The sequence below is a fragment of the Nanorana parkeri genome, unplaced genomic scaffold (genome assembly GCF_000935625.1).
Source record: "Nanorana parkeri isolate BGI_ZX_2015 unplaced genomic scaffold, ASM93562v1 scaffold76, whole genome shotgun sequence".
NCBI lineage: Eukaryota > Metazoa > Chordata > Amphibia > Anura > Dicroglossidae > Nanorana > Nanorana parkeri.
This window is the reverse complement of record NW_017306344.1, coordinates 2,097,251-2,116,177: the sequence shown is the minus strand read 5'-3', so window position 1 is coordinate 2,116,177 and position 18,927 is coordinate 2,097,251. Positions and strand designations below refer to the sequence as shown.

General features: G+C 40.7%; 1 protein-coding gene and 1 long non-coding RNA gene across 4 annotated transcripts in view; one reads left to right on the top strand and one right to left on the bottom strand.

The window, feature by feature from the left end:
• Positions 1-4,255, top strand: part of SMAP2 (small ArfGAP2) — a 30,784-nt gene extending 26,529 nt beyond the window's left edge. For all 3 annotated transcript variants that reach the window (XM_018576750.1, XM_018576752.1, XM_018576749.1), the window contains exon 10: positions 3,270-4,255. In XM_018576750.1, coding sequence (XP_018432252.1) covers positions 3,270-3,386 — 117 coding nt within the window. In that variant the 3' untranslated portion in view covers positions 3,387-4,255. The remainder of the gene's footprint in view (positions 1-3,269) is intronic.
• Positions 4,256-9,304: 5,049 nt separating this feature from the next.
• Positions 9,305-18,091, bottom strand: LOC108804848. The gene is made up of 3 exons (XR_001942379.1): positions 18,081-18,091; positions 10,011-10,016; positions 9,305-9,667 (listed from the first exon to the last, which is right to left on the bottom strand). It is a non-coding gene; the product is annotated as an uncharacterized LOC108804848 (long non-coding RNA).
• Positions 18,092-18,927: the final 836 nt, after the last annotated feature.

The following is an 18,927-nucleotide window of genomic DNA, read 5'->3' as shown; positions in this document are numbered from 1 at the left end:
ATATATACACACAACACGTGTATATATATATTGTATATGTATATATAATATATGTACATGTTGGCACTAAGCAGGTGCATCTAAGATTGATACTGCACTGGCATACAGGCCTCTTTTACTGCTCCACTCCCGATTTTGCTCAGTACGCAGGGCCTTAAAATATCCTGGGAATTGTCTGCGGTTTAGACACATTCCCACTAGTTTTCAAGGCAATCATATTATTATTCTCTATAGTGCATACTTTGCAGTTAGATGGCTCGTAGGCCCAACAAAACTTCAGATAATTAGGGTTCCCCCACCTGCTAAATGTTGATCAGTACCTGCTCTGTAACATGATTGGTTTAATTGACCTTGCGTTAAAAGCGATCTCAGGGTGGTTGTGGCTGCAGCAGTGTTGTTGGCTAGCGGAAAGTGGTGGGCATGGCTCCAAATAAAAAAACACCCTAATAGCATACAACCATATATATAAAATAGAGATCAGTGTATCAAAGGATTATGAGCATTATTGTATAAACATTTTGGTAAGTGCTGCAAAATGAAAAGAGGACTGACATAACGCTAAATCAATATACTCTTTTACCTTTTAATCTAGTAACAGCATTGCAGATTTCCGCAGCACACCTTGCGATATCCTCTTCCCAAAACCCAGCAAACGGCCACCACCAGCCCTGTACCCAGCTTCAATCTGCAAGTTTTCTGGCCCGCCCTCAGCTTTTTTTCAAACTCACAAGTCTCTGTGTGTGCACGCTAACTTGTGAAAGGGGGAGGCAGAGTCTCAGAGTCCTTGGTAGCAAGCGCTCGCGCACTCTCCCCACACTGTGTGACGGCAAGGTGTGGAGAGAAGGTGGAGGGGAGGCAGGGCCAGAGCTGCTGCACCTATGTATGTTTTCATGAATGCGCAGAAGCTCATAACATGCATTGTCAATCACAGGGTGGAGAGACCAGTGTGGAGGATCCTGACAAGCTTTGCCCCGCCCAGTTTCTATTATGTGAAATAACAGGCTTATGGTGCATTTTTGATTACAGGAGTACATTTACAACAGGACTCAAAATTTCCACTCGCCTGCTCGCATTTTGCGAGTGGAAATTTGGGTATCCAAGTACCTGAAAAATTGGGAGAGTTGTCCCTGGATGCAGCGCTGACACTAGGGTGGGGGTATCTGGGTGTGGGTAGGAATGATGGGTGTGCTGCTTCTAGAAATGCGGACCGTTTGCCAAAAAAGAAAAGGGAAGTACAGAAGCGCTACTACCATATATTAACTGAATAAAACAAAAAGAGAGAATCAGGGCAACTTACCGATGGATGGTGGTGCGTAATAATCGGCAATGGGGTTGATGGGTGTAGGTCCTTGACTGGTGAGAGTGGTGGGCACTCAAGGAGATGTGTGAGCAAATAGGGGGTGTGTGGGTTTAGTCACTGCCGTGGCGTAGGTCATTAAAATCTCGTACGATCTGCCCATCTTGGACAGGCAGATTGTACTTGCGATCATCGCAAGCCCTGTCTGCTGAGGGGAGGGCTTCCGATTTATTGCAGTGCGGCATTCGTCTTACGACCACGCCACCAACCTGCCAAAAATCGTACGATTTTCGACAGGTTTTCCAGCATGCTTGGAAGACAAAAGTTGTACGACCTTACAGTAGAAGCGGTCGCACGCTGCCCATACACCTGCCGATTATCGTACGATCGCAGGATCACTCGCAACTATCGTACGATAATCGGCAGGTGTATGGACACCTTTTAGTGTATGTGTATATTAGGCCCCATTCACACCTACAGTATATGTCAGGAACTTGTGTTTTCCTTCATGCAGGAATCCCTAATCTGCCGCTTACAAGCGGCAACTATCGTAAGATAAGAATTATAAGATTATTTAAGAGGGTGTGTTTAGGGGCGGAGTTAAGGGCTAGGTGGGGCAACTGGTGGCTAGTGACTCTTAAGGCCTGGCTAGTAGCTCATTTTGAGCCCTGCATTACAATATGTACTCCTGTATTAGCAATATAACAGTGCAAAAAACATTGGACTCCATAGTTAAACAGCCAGCGATGGCTGTTTACATACAAGCGATCAGGCTTGTATGTAATCAGGCCCTCCCCCCCGTACCTATGTCCCGTCGTCGCCGCTGCCGGTCCGTGATCCGATGTGGCCGGTGCGGCTGGGACCGGCACGGCGACGCTCTAACAACAGATCAAAGGGAGATCATTACTCGATTTCCCTTTTGATCATTCTTCCTGTCCCCGAATGCAGGAAGTGATGTATACTACATCACTTCCTGCATTCAGTGTCACTCTCCGCTCTCTGCTTCATCAGCTTCTGTGAAGGGTCCCTAGGTGACATCAGAGGTCCTGGAGACCCCTGATGTCTCCATAAAGAGGACCTGTTTGGTGAACTAGCTATTACATAGGGGATTTCTTAATTCCCTATGTTATAGCAATAAAGTTGTCTAAAAAAAGTAAAAAAAAAAAAAATTACAGCATTAAAAAAAAAAAAGAAGCTAAAAAAAAATATTCACAAATAATAATTTAAAAAAATAACACAAAAAATGTTTTAAAGTCCCCCGCCCCTTCACATACACATGCAAACATGCGCCGGGTGCGCCTATGTGCGAGAACGACGATTGCGCCCATTATGCAGCACATGTTACATATCGCCGCGAATGTCGCAGTGAGAGCAATAATTTTAGTGCCATCAATCACTGATAACACTAAACTGACGAGCGGTAAAAACGTTTAAAGTGTTGCCTATGGCTAATTTTGGTTGCGGTCGTTTTCTGCGATTTGCGGGCGTGCGCAATTTTTAATGACATGTTTAGTGTCTATTTACCCGACGTGACCCCGTCTTTTATATTATACCAAAAAATTGGGGTGAAAATGTTTCATAACATTTTATAGGGAAACATGTTTCTTTTCAATATTTAGGGTACTTTTTTTGTTATATAGTAAAAAATAAAACCCCCAGTGGTGAATAAATACCACCAAAAGAAAGCTCTGTCCCTAAAAAATGGTGTAAAATTCGTATCAGTACAGCGTTGCATGACGGAATAAACGTCAGTCAAAAGTACCGCAGCGCTGAATACTGAAAAATGGCCTGGATGGGAAGGGGGTGAAACACCCCGGTCTTCAAGTGGTTAACAGTACATAATATTCAGATAGATTTTGGTTCTGGTGTTTTTTTTTTTTGTTTTTTTTTTTTAATTAGCGGTGTTTGTAAAATCTGGAATGAGTGGACATTTTTGTATGTAAATAATGTTTAATGTTCTTTTATTTTGAAGGTGTCTCAGCAGATGGCAGGAATGACTTTTTTTGGAGTAGGAAGCATGGGAGGATATGGACAGCCTACAGCTAACCAGGGACCCAACCAGACCCTCAGCTCACCTATGTGGAAATGAAACTGGGCAGATTCATACCCCTGTGAACTTCTCCACTTTTCCTGCAATCCTGAAGATTCCTTTACCATTCACCTTAGTCCTCAAAGCTTTCATCACTTATTTTCTTGTCCGTGTAATCTAACAGGGATACAGACTATAATAATCCCCCCCTACCCTTGCCAGTATAGTGCAATGCCGAGTGTTTTTGAAGATGGCCACGTGCATTCCCAGAAACTGAGCCACATCCTGTTTAAAGGCATCAGAATGAGGACTGAATGTGTTCAAATATCAATAAGCTGGCAGGTGTTTTCCAGCATGCATCAGGCATGTGTGCTGCTGCTGCCAGCTGAATCCAAATAACTGCAGTCAAGAGACCTGTATTAAAGTTCTGCACCAGCAAGCCCTGTGGATCTACAGGCCTCTCTCTCTCTCTCTCTCTCTCTCTCTCTCTCTACCCTGTAACATAACTGGAATTGCACATGACTGTTTCCTAATCCTTGGAGCAAAGCCTAGAATTATAATACCGTGGCTGCTCCATATAGGGCTGAGTGGTGTGGAAGTGGAGAATTCAGGCAAGACCTTGACACACAAAATGAATGCTAGATTTTTTTTATTTTTTAGTTGTTTCTCAGCTGTACTTCGAAATAATTCAAGGTAGAGTAAAATGAAAGTGGCATGTTATTTCAGTGCCCATTTTGTAGTTTTACTTTTTCATGTTCTGTGTGCTTAAAAGAGTAATATAATCAGAAACCAATTCTACTATACCAACCTTCTTTCTGCTTTCATGGAATTCACCAACATCGGTATTCTGTATAAGTTAACAAAAGGAAACACCAATATGGCTTTTATAATGGCAAACCTGCTAGGAGGGAAATGCCAGCTTAAAGTTGATTGGTCATTCACAGTTCCCTTTTCTTTCTATAGAATACTCCCCCAAGTGTCTTACATTCCCTAAAATAGAATAACTATTCTGCTGCTGAGTGCAATGAAAGTGACCTGTGTGTTTCTTAGTGGGAAAAACAATTTCCCTCTCCATGTTTTGTAAGTGCAATGTACCCTAAAGAGAGATGTAACTTATTGCAGGGAAAAAGATTTAGAATAAAGACTCTGTACCAGAATAGAAAAAAAAATCATATATATTTAACTTGTATCTGTAGACAAACTGCTATGCTTTCATTGGTGCTTTGGCCATATTTTTTAGTTTATACAGGAAAATTGCCACGCAAGTAGAATTTGGCAAGCATCATTTGTCCTGTATTTTTAAAATATATCAAGTTGCTAGTTATTTTATATGTTGTATATAAACTGTTACTTATTTAATGGCATTTATGAGCTGTTCTCTAGCATATAAGTGTGGCCCCAAACAGATTGCTTATATGGCCGTCAGTAAATACCTTTCTTTGTTGTTCATTAGGGACGCAGAATGAGTAGAATTCTGAGGCTGTTGGGTTACACTGCTGCCTACAGGAGGAGATGCAGACTGGCAAACAAAGCCGTTGGCTAGCTAAGTATAACGACTCCCATGTTGCTTCAGTTTTTTGCTAGGCGTCTAGGAGGATGGAGGCATTTTCTCCTCACATTTGGGTTAAACAATTTTTTTTCTAGACCTTTCAATCATTTTTTTCATCCCCCCGCATGCTGAGCTTAATACCCAATGTAGGGGGTATTTGCCAAGAAGGGGGCTGCTACTATCGTGCACCCAGCCTTAACAAAACACTGACTGTTCCTGTTGAGGATGTTGGTGTTTAAAGACCAGGTTGGCATGACTGAAGAACCTTTCCAAGTCCTTGTTTATCCTAGCAGGGTCCATTTGTATGACACTAGAGGTTTGGACGAAAAAGTTGTCTAAGAAATGTGAAACTATCTTTACTGATCATTTAGAGCATGTGCCCTTAGCGTTGTACTACTATGTTGGCCCAAATTGGCCCAGATAAACATGGTACTCAGACCTCCACAGACTCCTGGCAGACACCACGTGCGATCTCCCATATTATCCGGAGCTTCTGTCCCAAGGACCCGTTTTAATACCCAGCTTCACAGTCATTGGCTGACAGCATGGCTGTTGAAGCTGAGATTCTAAGAGATGGGGCCCCTCTTTTTCTGTTATTCCTACACTCCTTAAAGCTAGGAAATCCACATGATGCAAGGTCTGCCATCACACTTAAAAAGCGTGCTTTGCCTGGTGTGAGGCAAAGAAATTGAATCCCAGGAAATGCTTCATGAGAAGCATTGCTAACCTTTCTCCAATCTGTTCCAAATCAACATTTAACTCTGAGTACCCTCAAGGGATAGATCTCCTCTCTGGTTATTCATTTTCAAAGACCACTTGGCCCTCATCCTCTAAGTTTTACCTTGTGGTCACACCTAGGCGTATCGAATATGCGCGTTTGTCGCGCCTTTCGTAATGCACGTTTTTACCGCGATTCGCGGTTCAAAAAAGCACGCCAAACGCGTCTTTCCGAGGGCTACTTGGCTGTATCCCAATGGAAACGCGCAACAAAAACGCCGCATAGAGGCTCATGTACCTTTTCAGGCGTAGGCCGTTTTGTAGCGCGTTCAGACGGGCCTTAGCATTTGTGTTTGCTGTGTTGCCCACCCATCAGCTAGCCTGCATTTGGACATCCCAATGGTCTCAGAATTCTATCGATCCTGTGTCCTGTAATGATTTTTGTACTTTTCCTTAATTTCAGTTTCTTGAAGTTTGTAAGGGGACACTGGTCCCACCCCTATGTGTTTATGATGTACTCCTGATACTGCTCTTCTAAAAATTGTAAGCATTGTGGGAGGCATTATAGTTGCCTGGCCAACAGCTTTTTAGTTTGCCAATGTCCAATTCCTCCTGTAGGCTGAACTATAATCAATGGTCTCAGAATTCTACTGTTCCTGTCTCCCTTAATGAACTTCAAGAAACCAATTTTATGTTGTGTACCAAAATCCTGTTTTGTTTTTTTTCCTGTTGTCCCGTTTTATTAAAGCATATTGATAAACAAATACTTTTAAGGGGGGCATGTTAGGCAAGATGGATATAATTACGTAATAGTTCATATGTTTCACGCAGAGAAGGCTGGAGAAAAATGTGTGTTTGCCTGTCCCCCTTTCACTCCCTAAGACCTTTTAGGGTGTCTTTAATGCATCTGGATGCTTATGCATCTGGATGGTGTACATTTGGAACCACTAAAATGGTAGGGAAGTGTGGGGCAGGGTCTACTAAATGTTATATTTCTGTAGTGGGCTGCCTTCTAGTAAGTTACTGGACCAGAATATGCATGCAACCTGTGAAGACTGACAAGTCTGAACTTCTGCCAGTGACTCACTAGGTAGTATAGCCAAATGCACCTGGAGTCTTCAACTATAAAAACCAAGTCAGCAGTAATGGCTCCCCCATATCTATTTCATTGCAACTTCACTTTTAAGTGAACCTGTTGAGGCTTAAAACATTTTTAAAGCAGCTGTGGAAACTTTTCAAGCCAATTCCTATCTTCCTGTGCAACATGGGGGTCCTTCACTTCTACGCAAGCTGAGAATAAGCTGGGGCCACTATCATTCAAATGTCAAAACTTAAGAGGGGGGGAGGGGGGGCAGTAGAGGCTCTGGAATTCGACTTCAATATATCAGGAGGGGAAAGACTTTCAGGGTTATTCACTAAAGGGTGTAGAGTTTGGAGAAGGCAGGAGAAGTGAACAATCTAAGACAACATAGATGATTTGGATATGTTCACCTATTCAGCTCACTTTCCAGTTCAGCTAGGTCTTCCTAGATTGTTCACTTCTCCTGCCTTCTTCAAACTTCACCCTTTTGTGAATAACCCTTTTTATCTGTACTGGGCGGAAGGTAAACTGCCATGCAGAGCCTGCACCAAGGACCTCGGGGGCTCCACAGAGATGCAGGGTTTGATTTGAAGACTAACACAAGTCCCAACCTTCAGTACCATTAGTACGGAGAGACTTTTAGACCAAGTTAGGTTCACTGTAGAGCTGCAGTCCATACAGCATTCAGTAGAACCATGCCCCCTTTTCTGTGCATTAATAAATGAATGTTTTTAATACAGTGCACAACAGTTGCAGCTGAGCTAAGTTGATTGTTCATTCTCTCCTTTGCCAAGGCTCAGGACAACATGCGTTTATAGCTCTTTGGTTGGAGAGATAAACTGTTCTTCCAGGATAGAAGTTAGATTATATAGGAAAATATTTGCTTATACTAATGCATTGCATCTAGTGTTTTCAGGATAAAACAGGTTTGATTGTGAACATAATTTTTGATGCAGAAATCCTCAAGCACATGCTCATTTTGTAAACTTGGATTCTATGTTTGAGGGGATGCTGTCCCTTTAACGTTGTATAGGCAGACTTGGCATTCGAAATGTATTCTAGTCTTCGGCCGGTCTCGATTAAGTTACTTATTGTACCGTAACCTTTCTTTGCTAATAAAATAACTGCAGTTAGTACAGAATGTTCAGAAGCCACATGTAGGAGTCCCAGTTTCATTTGCACAGGCAACTGTAAAGTGGTGCTTGGTACAAATGTTGATACTTATGTTCTTTGCTCTGCCCTCTTACATTGCAACTTATCTTTTGGAAGAACTATATGTCTTTGCCGACATCAGCAAACAATATGTCTTTTTTTCTCTTTGTCTCATACAGCAATGGGCATAGGAAAATGCAATTGGTTACAATTGGCGGCAGTACTTTGACTACTTCATTAGTGGGAACCTTTCTCAAAACTTATATTTCCATGTTTACTTCTTGTTTACTTGTGTACAGTTTGGACTAGTACTGGACTATTCACCCCCCAACAAGTACATTTTTCATCCAACACTGTGAACATCCCCACAAGACCATCTTTTAAGGTATTCTGTCATCAACAAATAATTACTGATCACTAATGTGACAAGTGAACTAGTACATTGGGGAACTGTGAAAACTGAACAGGAAATTCTGCCTGGGAGCAGCAGTGCTAAGGACTTGTGCATCAGTTAGGCTCAGAACATGTTTGAGAACTCCAGCCTTGTGCTGTTTTATTGCAGCTTTCTACATGTTTTAAATATAAAAAATAGAACTTTGGACATTCAAATATTTACATATTTCTAAACAGCGCTAAATAAACTAACTGACCCCTGTAGCTGCAGCCACTGTGGAGTAATTAATCCTCAATTTGCAGGAGAAGCTTTTCTGTTTTACATTCTCTTGGTAGGTTAGCTCCCCGCTGCCAGCAGTGACTTACCGCCTTCCAATCTCTAACATTAAACATAAAAGAAGAGGGTATAGGGAGAGAGGAGAGTTCTGAGACTTGAAGTTCTCTACTTCTGTGATATATTTTGAGGTTGAATTGCTCCACACTGCCTGCTGCTACAGAGGTCCATTAGGGCTTATTCTAAAGCCTAATTATTGCTGGTTAAGAATATGTAAATACTTGTATTACATAGCCTCTTACCATTTCTGCTTTACATATAAGATGCCAGTAAAGTGAAACTGCACTGCTTAGAATTTGCCAATGGTGGCATCACACACACACACACACACACACACACACACACACATGAATGCCACAATTGGCAAATATAGATAGATAGATAGATAGTAAATGGGTAAGCCGTATTAGTCCAGTAGAGAAGATGTAAAAACAAAAACAGAGTATTGTAGTATGCAATGATACCTTTCTTATTGGACTAACATATTTAAAAGACAAACTTTCGAGAGTTAACCTCTCCTTCAGGTCAGAAGCAATTGAGTATTATTTAGATATATAATTTTCACTTTTTTTTTTACCACGCATTTATTTTAACAAGACAAAAGACTGTTCATTAAAAAATAGGAAAAAGTGAGGGTTTTGACCATATCCTAACCAGGTTTTGAAATCAGAATATTCTAACTTGTTGCTCGCCTCCATCTTTTTAGCATACCTCTTGTCAGATGGAGCCAGTCATCAGATTTGGGGTTTTTACTATCCCCAAAGTTCACTTGCTACTGCTGATTTATGTTGCATCATCAATCAAACCACTCAAGTCAAGCTTTTATTTGTGCATATAAATATACCCTAATTATTGCAGATAGACATTAGCAAGATGGTTTGCTGCTGACATGACAATTTCCCAGGAGAAGCAGGGTGTTGGCATGTAGGGCCTCTAGGTAATAAATGTTCTCGTAGTGTTCGTATTGTTTGCGAATCAGCTCAACCAAATCCCCTCCAAACTAAAGAACTCCATTTACCATATGTGCTGGGAAATAAATATGAATGTGAAATATTTGCACTTTCTGTAGCTTTAACACTTTCTTTTATATTGTTTGCTAACCTTTTTTGTTTTTCCTTGTGGGAGAGGCCTTGAAGTTAGTGCTAGTTTCTCCCACAGTGAAAGAGTTAACTGAAGTTTAATTTAACCTATTTTATCAGGAACATTTCATTTATAAACACATCTAATGCAAAAATTTCTTACAGGTATATAAATGTCTCCTTTCTTTTACATCTTTGAGTTTATTATATTCAAATGCCTGCTTTTTGTCTTTGTTATTTTTCTAACAGCGATTGTATAAAGATGGTTTATCGTATACTTGATTTCTTGTTTATTTTAAGGTGGAAATCATATACAGAGGCAGCTACACTTTGGTGTATATGTACATTCCGGATTAAAGGAGGTCATTAAATATTACACTTTTGTCTGTCTGTGGTTTTTATTCTCTTCTCTCAAAGTGTTTAACTCTCATGACCAGAGATCGTTGATGCCTAGGCGCCCAGACTAAATTCGACAAGAACTCTGACTAATTTGCATATTAAAATCGTTTTTATATATGTTTAACAGCATATCATCTTTTTAAGTGGGAGCACAATTGGTGGCTGACTAAATACTTTTTTGCCCCACTGTACTTGGTATGTAGGTTTCTTTTTTAAAAACTTTTTATCAGTTTACAAATGCACATGTATGTGCATTTCTGTTTTTTAATTTTAAAGGCAAAAAAATGTGTCCCTCACCCCAACATTATTTCCTGATGTTTTCAGCTGTCCCTCCAGCGCTGGTGCGGGTCTCCGATCCAACGCTAACTCCGCTGTCCTTGCTGGCACTTCTTGTATCACGGTATCTGCATGTGGGTGCATGCGTCCATAGACTTACACTGCTGTTAAAGCGTTTGGTTTTTTTGCTTAAATCTACTGCGTGCTAGCCATAGATAGATATATGCAAACAAAGCTGAGGATTTAGAAACCCTTTAACAGACTTTTGTACACTATTACATTTTTAAACTGCCCGTTGCCACTTCTGCTTGAAGGCAATAGTGTTCATCTGCAGGTTTTTTTGCTAAGAAGCCCCAGGCTGCAGGTGATAACTGTGTCTAAGGTGAAGAATCTAACCTGCGTGTGATCACCGTGTCTAAGGTGAAGAATCTAACCTGCGTGTGATCACTGTGTCTAAGGTGAAGAATCTAACCTGCGTGTGATCACCGTGTCTAAGGTGATGAATCTAACCTGCGTGTGATCACCGTGTCTAAGGTGATGAATCTAACCTGCGTGTGATCACCGTGTCTAAGGTGAAGAATCTAACCTGCGTGTGATCACTGTGTCTAAGGTGAAGAATCTAACCTGCGATTTTTCACAAAACTTTCACTCAGGATTCACAAATTCTTTTCCAATTCAATCCATTAGAAAAATGTGTAAATCTTGGGTGAAAGTTTTATGAATCTTGTGTGAAAACATAAATAGACCATTTATGAACAACGCCTTCTTTTTTTTGCTGCGTCCTGCTGAAAAAAAAGATCTTTTCAATTCCTGTCTTGGAGAGGCAATGGGAAGTGAGAGTATTCTTCCTGAAGTGAGGGGAATTTCCATCTTAACAATTGTCTTCAGAACATTCATCCGCATTGGAAGATTTGCCCACACCTCTTTCTCTAATAACAACTCACTTTTTGTTTTGCTGACTATGATCACCAGGGAAAATAGAGATAAATCTCCCCATTGGACACAGACTGCAACAGATGCTTGACTCTATGCATACCAAAGAGCTGGCTGTTTACAAAATAAGTTGTGTGTATGTCATTGTGTTTTCCTGGGAGTTCACAGAGCGTGTTTGAGCTAGTCCAGCATGGCCTGGTCATCTCCTCCAACAACAGACCACTAAGAAGAGTCTGATCAGGTACCTCCATGAAGAGGAAAAATACAACAGAAAATAATTACAAAAATACATTAGAGTGTGTGTGTGTAAAGGTAAATCCTTTCTTTCCAGCACTGATTTCTCCGCCCCCTTCCAAATTGAAACGAGAAGCAGCTGCTTGCAACCATTGGTCCAGTAGTTAGAATGGCTGAAATGGCTAAAAATTATTTAGGTGGAGAAAAGCGATGCAGCCAAAAATCATAGTATCTGCCATGAGCATTGGCTAAGTCTGAACATTTCATTTTTGTTATGTGGGAATTGCAATGTAACAAGAATGTCAGATTTAAAATATTGCACATGTAGAAGGTGTAGGTTTTACCCCGAATATACCATTGCCATATAACACACTGTGTATCATGTAATCCTATGCAAATTCATGATGTTACGGGCTAATTATCCGCCTTGGATACTAGGCTCTGTGTATGTATATATGTCTGTTTGTAAAAACCTTTAATAAACACTTATTGGATTAAAAAATATTGCACATAATAATTTAAAGGCTATATTTAGCTATGTTACACCCGTATTTAGGATGTAATATGAAACATGGTCACATGCCCCACCCTCAACCTGCCCCCTCACCTGAAATGTGGGGTTCTTCCCCCAGGCTGCTGTCTTTTTTTTTTTTTTCCTGAATTTTACACTGCTCTGCCCACACAGCCACGTCAACCATTCACAGAGACAGCAAGTCCTTTCTGTCACCATGGCAGAGGAACATTTAGGTTCTCCATGGAGTACAAGTGAGGTGACATCACCACACTTGTAGTTTATTCATACTTCCTCACGTCTGTGCCCCCGTCCAGGCAAGGGCCTAGGAGGATGAGTATGCAGGACCCAGATCATTGCTCCACTGATCACAGTTGTGAATGTTTTTGTACCTGAGCCCACAAAACATTGCATTTTTTTTTTCTTTTACTATTGTTTGTGCATTTATAATTTTTTTTGTAAAAGCTGGACTATGTTGTTCATTTAAAACCTTTTGCAACAGTAAACATTGCGCCCTTTGGATCTCTGGTCTGCAGACCACAAGTGCAGAGCTAGTTCACTGAAACGTCTTAAAATAAAATTGTCTACAAAATATCTGTGTTAAACCCCGCCCCATCCCCTCAACCCACTGCTACTAGAGCTGCAGCTAACGATTATTTTTAAAATCGATTAGTTAGCCGATTATTAAGTTCGATTAATCGGTTAATCGGATAAAAAATAAAATACATTTTAAAAAATGGCTCCAGTGATGGGACTTCTAGTTTGTATTGAGACTGTAGTCCATCACAGGAGCAAGCTTGGAGCAGTAGAAGTAAAAAAGAAAAAAAAAAGTGTGGTGTACAATATAGTGAAATGAAAAGTGTAAAATTATACAGCAATGAATGCAGAATACCACCAGCTATAGAGGAATACAATAAATCCCAGCAATAGTACATTATAGCTGGTGGTATTCTGCATTGCAATGTATAATGTACTATTGCTGGGTGTTGTAGTCCTCTATAGCTGGTGGTATTCGGCATTGCACCACTGTATAATGTATTATTGCTGGGATTTGTTGTACTCCTCTATAGCTGGTGGTATTCCTTGATTTGTAGTCCTCTATACAGTGCAATGCAGAATACCACCGCCCATATAGGAGTACAACAAATCCCAGCAAAACATTATACATGCAGTGTACAATGTATTGCTGGGATTTGTATTCCTCTATAGCTGATGGTACATTGCTCTGTATAATATACAGCACAATGTACCATCAGCTATAGAGGAATACATATCCCAGCAATACATTATAGAGCACCATGTGTGGGTGGGAGTGCAGGCTTACCTGAACAGTCTTCCAGCAACTTGTTTCTGAGATCGGGCCTGTCTATCGGCGGCTGTCATCCCCCCCACACCTGCTCCTCCTTACTTCTTCTCCCCGCGTCCCCGTGCCGATCGTGGATTTGGACGGGCGGTGAGCGTGAGGCGCGGAGGAGGTGCGGGAGCGTGGATGCGGGCAGGTCTGGCAGCGGCGAGCGTGAGGTGGGGGAGGAGGTGTGGCAAGCAGCGTGTGTTAAGCCGTGAACAGGGCCAACCAATCAGGAGCCGATTAATCGATTATTGAAAAAGTTGACAACTTTTTCAATAATCGATTATGTCGATTAGTTGTTGCAGCCCTAACTGCTACTAACCAGTCCAGTGCTATCCTGCCAATTCATCACGGCTTTCGCCAAAATACCTGGTGTTGGGGTCTAGAGGTGAAATCACCCTGAATGTTGCTCCTTACCCAGCTAGTATTATGCTCTGGGTTTAACAACTGGAAAGGTGATTATATGAAGATCGGGGTGGGGTGGCTTTACACAGATACTGTCACTTTAATGGGCAAGCTCAAAGCATTTATCAAGCAGCAGAAGATGTCATGACATTTTCTACTAGCAAATTTGTTGTTTGCTTAAAACCTTTGTTCTACTTTCCGATCAGACTAGGCATAAAAACTGCTGGCAGACCTTCAGCTGATCCTGCACAGTTTGCGCAGCCAGCAGCAAGTCTGTTGAATGCCAGCTTTGAAGTCACCAGCTGTTTCTGACAGTTGGGGTCCAGTTCTAAACCTAGCAGCTTATCAATTTAGCTTCTTGCCTTTAGATCCTGTTACAGAGCACTCAATACCGGAACTCTTTAGAAATAGTATTTCTTCATGTGGTTGCTATAAAAATGCTGAACTCTCTGTGCTATCATCATTTCATTTTCTGCAATGGGTCCGGCTGACTATTTGTTGTTTATATTGAGTAGTATGTCGCTATTTTAAGGGAACAATATATTACTGCAGAATTGCAAGAGCGGGCTCTATGAGGTCCACTCTGATCTTCATCCACACCACATAAATAAGCGGGGGGAAAAAATTCCTTGAAAACGTGCACACATACCCTGGCAGGGTAAAAGCCAATGCTAAAGAAAGGTGCCCTACAAGAAAAGAGTTCTTACTCCCATCTCTGTTTCTCCTACCTCCATTCCAGTGATGCAGACTATTCAACATTTAACACTTCCGGATGCCTCCAACCCCCCCTTCACTACTGTGTCCTGTAGCGATATAGGAAATAAAGGATGGGACTATAGCAGAGGACACAGGCATCTGACATGCTGATGAGGCTGCATCACTGGAACTAGGGATGTAGAAGACACGGAGAGATGAGTACAGGTGAAACTCGAATAATTAGAATATCGTGCAAAAGTAATTGCAGTAAGTGCTGCAAAAGGGGCCCAAACCAAGTACTGAGGACATATGCATGCTTGTACTTTTCAGAGGTCCGATATTGTTCTATGTACAATCCTTGTTTTATTGATTGCATGTAATAATCTACTTTTTTGAGGTTGTGGATTTGGGGTTCTTGGGGTTTTCATGAGCTGTAAGCCATAATCATCACAATTATGACAAATCACGGCTTGAATTATCTTGCTTTGCATGTAATGAGTCTATCTCATATATTAGTTTCACCTTTTAAGTTGCATTAGTGAAATAAATGAACTTTGCACGATATTCTAATTATTCGAGTTTCACCTGTATATTACCTTTTCTATTGCAGGGCACTTTCCTTTTAGGATTGGTTTTAACATGACGGTTGGCATAAGTGAAACATGGGTGCTGTCATTGCTGAGCTCTCATTCTCAAATCCTACCTACCTAATTGCCATTCTGGCCCTCTTAGTTCATTTACTTTGATTCAATGACCTGGGTTAAGTATGCAGAAAGACTTTCCATTGATTTCTCTTGACTACATACTTGTCTCAGGTTAGTGACTCAAAGTATGGGAATCATTGGGTTAGCATTTTAAGTAGGCCAGCAATAGAAACGCACCCTTTTCTATTATAAGTTTAGGCTCCATTATTATTATTTGACAGGTTTATGTCCCTTCTGTTCCTTCTGTGCTGTTACACATCATCATGACTATTATACTGTAGATGTGTTGTTTATGGGCACATCCTCACCCCAGTGTTCTTTAATGTCTCCCAAAACAGTTACTTTTAAGGCATGCCAACTGTCAAGGTTGCCAGTGGACTTATTACAGCTCTCAACCTAACTTTTAAGCCCTCGAAAGGCTGGTGTCATAACTGATCAGATGTGCAGCACCATGGCAACTGTAACCCAAATAGAGGCTAAGATGGCACCTTCCTTGGCTATAAGGGATTAACTATACAGAATTTATTAAAAACACATAATAATAATTATGATCCAATCTCCACAGTGTGTGTCTTTACAATGATGTCCTGAGATCTTGGTTCCATTAGTAACTTAAGCTGCTACACCTCTATGCTCACTTTGGGCCGGAGCAAGCTTTACATTTTTGTGGGCCAATTGATTCTGCTATAACTTTATTACTTTTAGTGATGAGCTTTGGGTTTGGATTGGACAAAGGTTCAAGGATAATCCAAGGCATTCTCAGTCCTAGCAAACTAATATAGCTTTAAACTTTTTTTCTGCAACAAGGCTTCCATTCAAAAAGTAAGCTTTTGTTAGGGGTTTCTGGATTTTTATTTTATGTCAAGAGGGCCTTATTTCCGTTTATCTTTTCCTGGGGCTGCCTTTTGTTCGCAAGACGCCTATGCATCATTTGAAAGAAAAACTACAAGAAGTGGAGTGGAAAAGCAGTGACAACAAAAACATCTAAAGCACTCTACATTATATCACTCGGCTTCAATGCACATCCTTATCTCTGTTAATAAAATTTAGGAAAACACCAGTTAGGCCTATTATCCCTTATTACAACTTTCCTGCTGCTAATCAATTTTACTCTGCAGTGTCTAAATTCTTGTGGTGAAATCCCTACCTATGCTCTTTGTCTCTAGTACATTTGGGCCTAAAATTGCTATTGAAACTTGGCCTATTGCTGGCCAGTTGTACACTGCGGTATCCTCTGCAGTGTCTTCATTCCTGTAGTAGAACCCCTAAATGAGCTCTTTGCCTACAATAACGTTGGCCCTCAAATAGTTTTTTTAAATTGTCTTGCTGTTAACATACTTTCCTTCTTGTATTTAATCCTTTTGCTGTCACCATCATATGTCATATGTGGGCAGCATCAAGCCCCTGTAAACAGACTCCCGCCTCTATACCTGTGTAAAACCAACTGTCAACACTGGGAGCGAATCACAGGGCTGTAAATCAGGCTGCCTGATCGCTTCCAGAAGCTGGTAAAGCTGCCTCCCCACATTGCTTTCTGAGCTCTGCTAACTCCCCCACCTGCAGGCCCAGGACCAGCATCACGGGTGACTGCGGGTAGTGGGGAGAGAGACCAGCGAACATTTATTGGCTAATCTCCTCCCCACTGAAGAGATGATTTCACTTCCAGTTTCTGAGTTGTCACTCGCTGAAACCTTGCGCACAGAAATTTCTCCAGATTCTCAGAATCTTTTCTGTAGATTTGTTTTTGGAGATTTTTCTGTAGATGATGATATATTTAAAGTATTTGCAATTTTAAGTTGAGGAACATTATTCTGAAATTGTTTGACAATTTTTAGACTCCTCTTTTCACAGATTGGTGAACCTCTGCCCATCTTTACTGTTGAGACACTCTGACTCTTTAAGATGCTCTTTTTATACCCAATCATGTTACAGACCTGATGCCAATGAACCTAATTAGTTGCAAAATGTTCTTCCAGCTCTTCCTTGCTAATATTACTTACTTTGCCAGCTTTGTGTTGCCCTGTCCCAACTGTTTTGAGACGTGTTGCTGCCATCAATTTCCAAATTACCTTATTTGTTTCTTAAAATGGTCCATTTTCTCAGTTGAAACATTTGATATGTTTTCTATGTTCTATTGTGAATAAAATATGGCTTTATGTGATTTGCTGATCATTGCATTCTGTTATGTAGATTTTGCACAGCGTCCCAACTTTTTTGGAATTGGGGTTTTGTGTAGATTTTATTTAAAGGGGGGAAAATGGAGTGGAGTCCACCTTTTATCCAGGCATGCAGACTGTGAGGCAATGAGCATGTGGCCCCCTTCTTGTACCATACCAGGCCACATGCCTTTGCCAATACTCCATGCACCCGTCTTCTTAGAATTAACTTTGGTATAAATATATTTATTTAAATCTGCTACCACGAGACAATGCTAGGCTTGTTAGCAGACACTACAACATCACGCAGCTACTTTGTAACACTGGCGCATCAAAATAATAATGCGCAGTGAACAATACATATTTACTGTTTAACCTGCTAAAGAATTTGTCATCTTGGCCAGCTGATCTTCTGATACACACACCTCTGCTAGTCTGTAAAGCTAGCCATTCAATTATCTAACAGATTCTTCCATCACTAAACAGTGTGAATGAATGAAGAGTGATAGATTATAATTTAAATACAAACTAAATGTGAAATTGTAGACCATCACAGGAGTGAGCTTGGAGCGGTGGCTACTTTACAACACACACGGGGACCATGGGGAACAGAAGTAGCCACCCTCCAGAAGGAAGGACAGTGTCAGCACCAATTCAGAGAAGATTTGAGGATCTACAGCTGAGTGATACACCAGTAAGGTCCAGTATTGTTAATAGTTAATGTACTTGAGTGCATTTTTAAGATTTAACTCCCGAGTTTAGTGTCACTTTAAGATCCCTCTCTTACTTGGTTTTACTATTCCTCCTGCTCATTGGACAAAGGCGATGATGCACATTCACTGTCCATTTCATCAGGAAGAACATGCGTCTGCAGTTTAGAAAATGCAGTTAAAACTCAGAATTTGCTGTGCAGGATGAGCAATCCTTTGCAGATATAACAGTAAACATAACGGTCAAGCATATGTATTTCAACTGTATATTTAGTTGAACACTTGACATTTTGCTTTAAATAGCACAAGACACTGAAACATTGCTGGACGCACATATACATACACACAAAGTCTGACAAGCGCTACATTTATTTTAATTGGGTTTAATAATCTCTGGTAGCCAGAATACATGCGTTACAAGCTCACCATCTAAATGTGCTCCTTTCAAAAATTGCCAAGAATATTTTACAAAAAGAAAAATCGTGCATTTTTTTTCTTTTTTATTTCTCATAATCATCAGTCCTGCTGCATGAAAACCACAAAAATACAAGGATTTGACAGGAAAGACCACGTCTATAAAACATTACAGGGCACAGGTAGAAAATGCAGGTTTCCCTTTTTTATCATAAACATTTGCTTTATCTTTTGCTGTAATACAAACATTATCTGTCACATACTTGGCCTTTATTTTTGTTTCAATATATCTTTATATTTATATATATATTTATTTATTTTTACATACACAAAGCTTTACAAGTAGAAGCAGGTATCAAACCTAGTGACACCACATTCAGAGCATTAAAGCATTACAAACATTCAACAATGAGCCAGAAAGGAGGGCACTTCTGTAAGGACAAGTGACAGAGCTCTTTGAACAATATGCTCTGCTGTCGTCTTCAGGGATTGTCTGTGTGTGGCCTGATT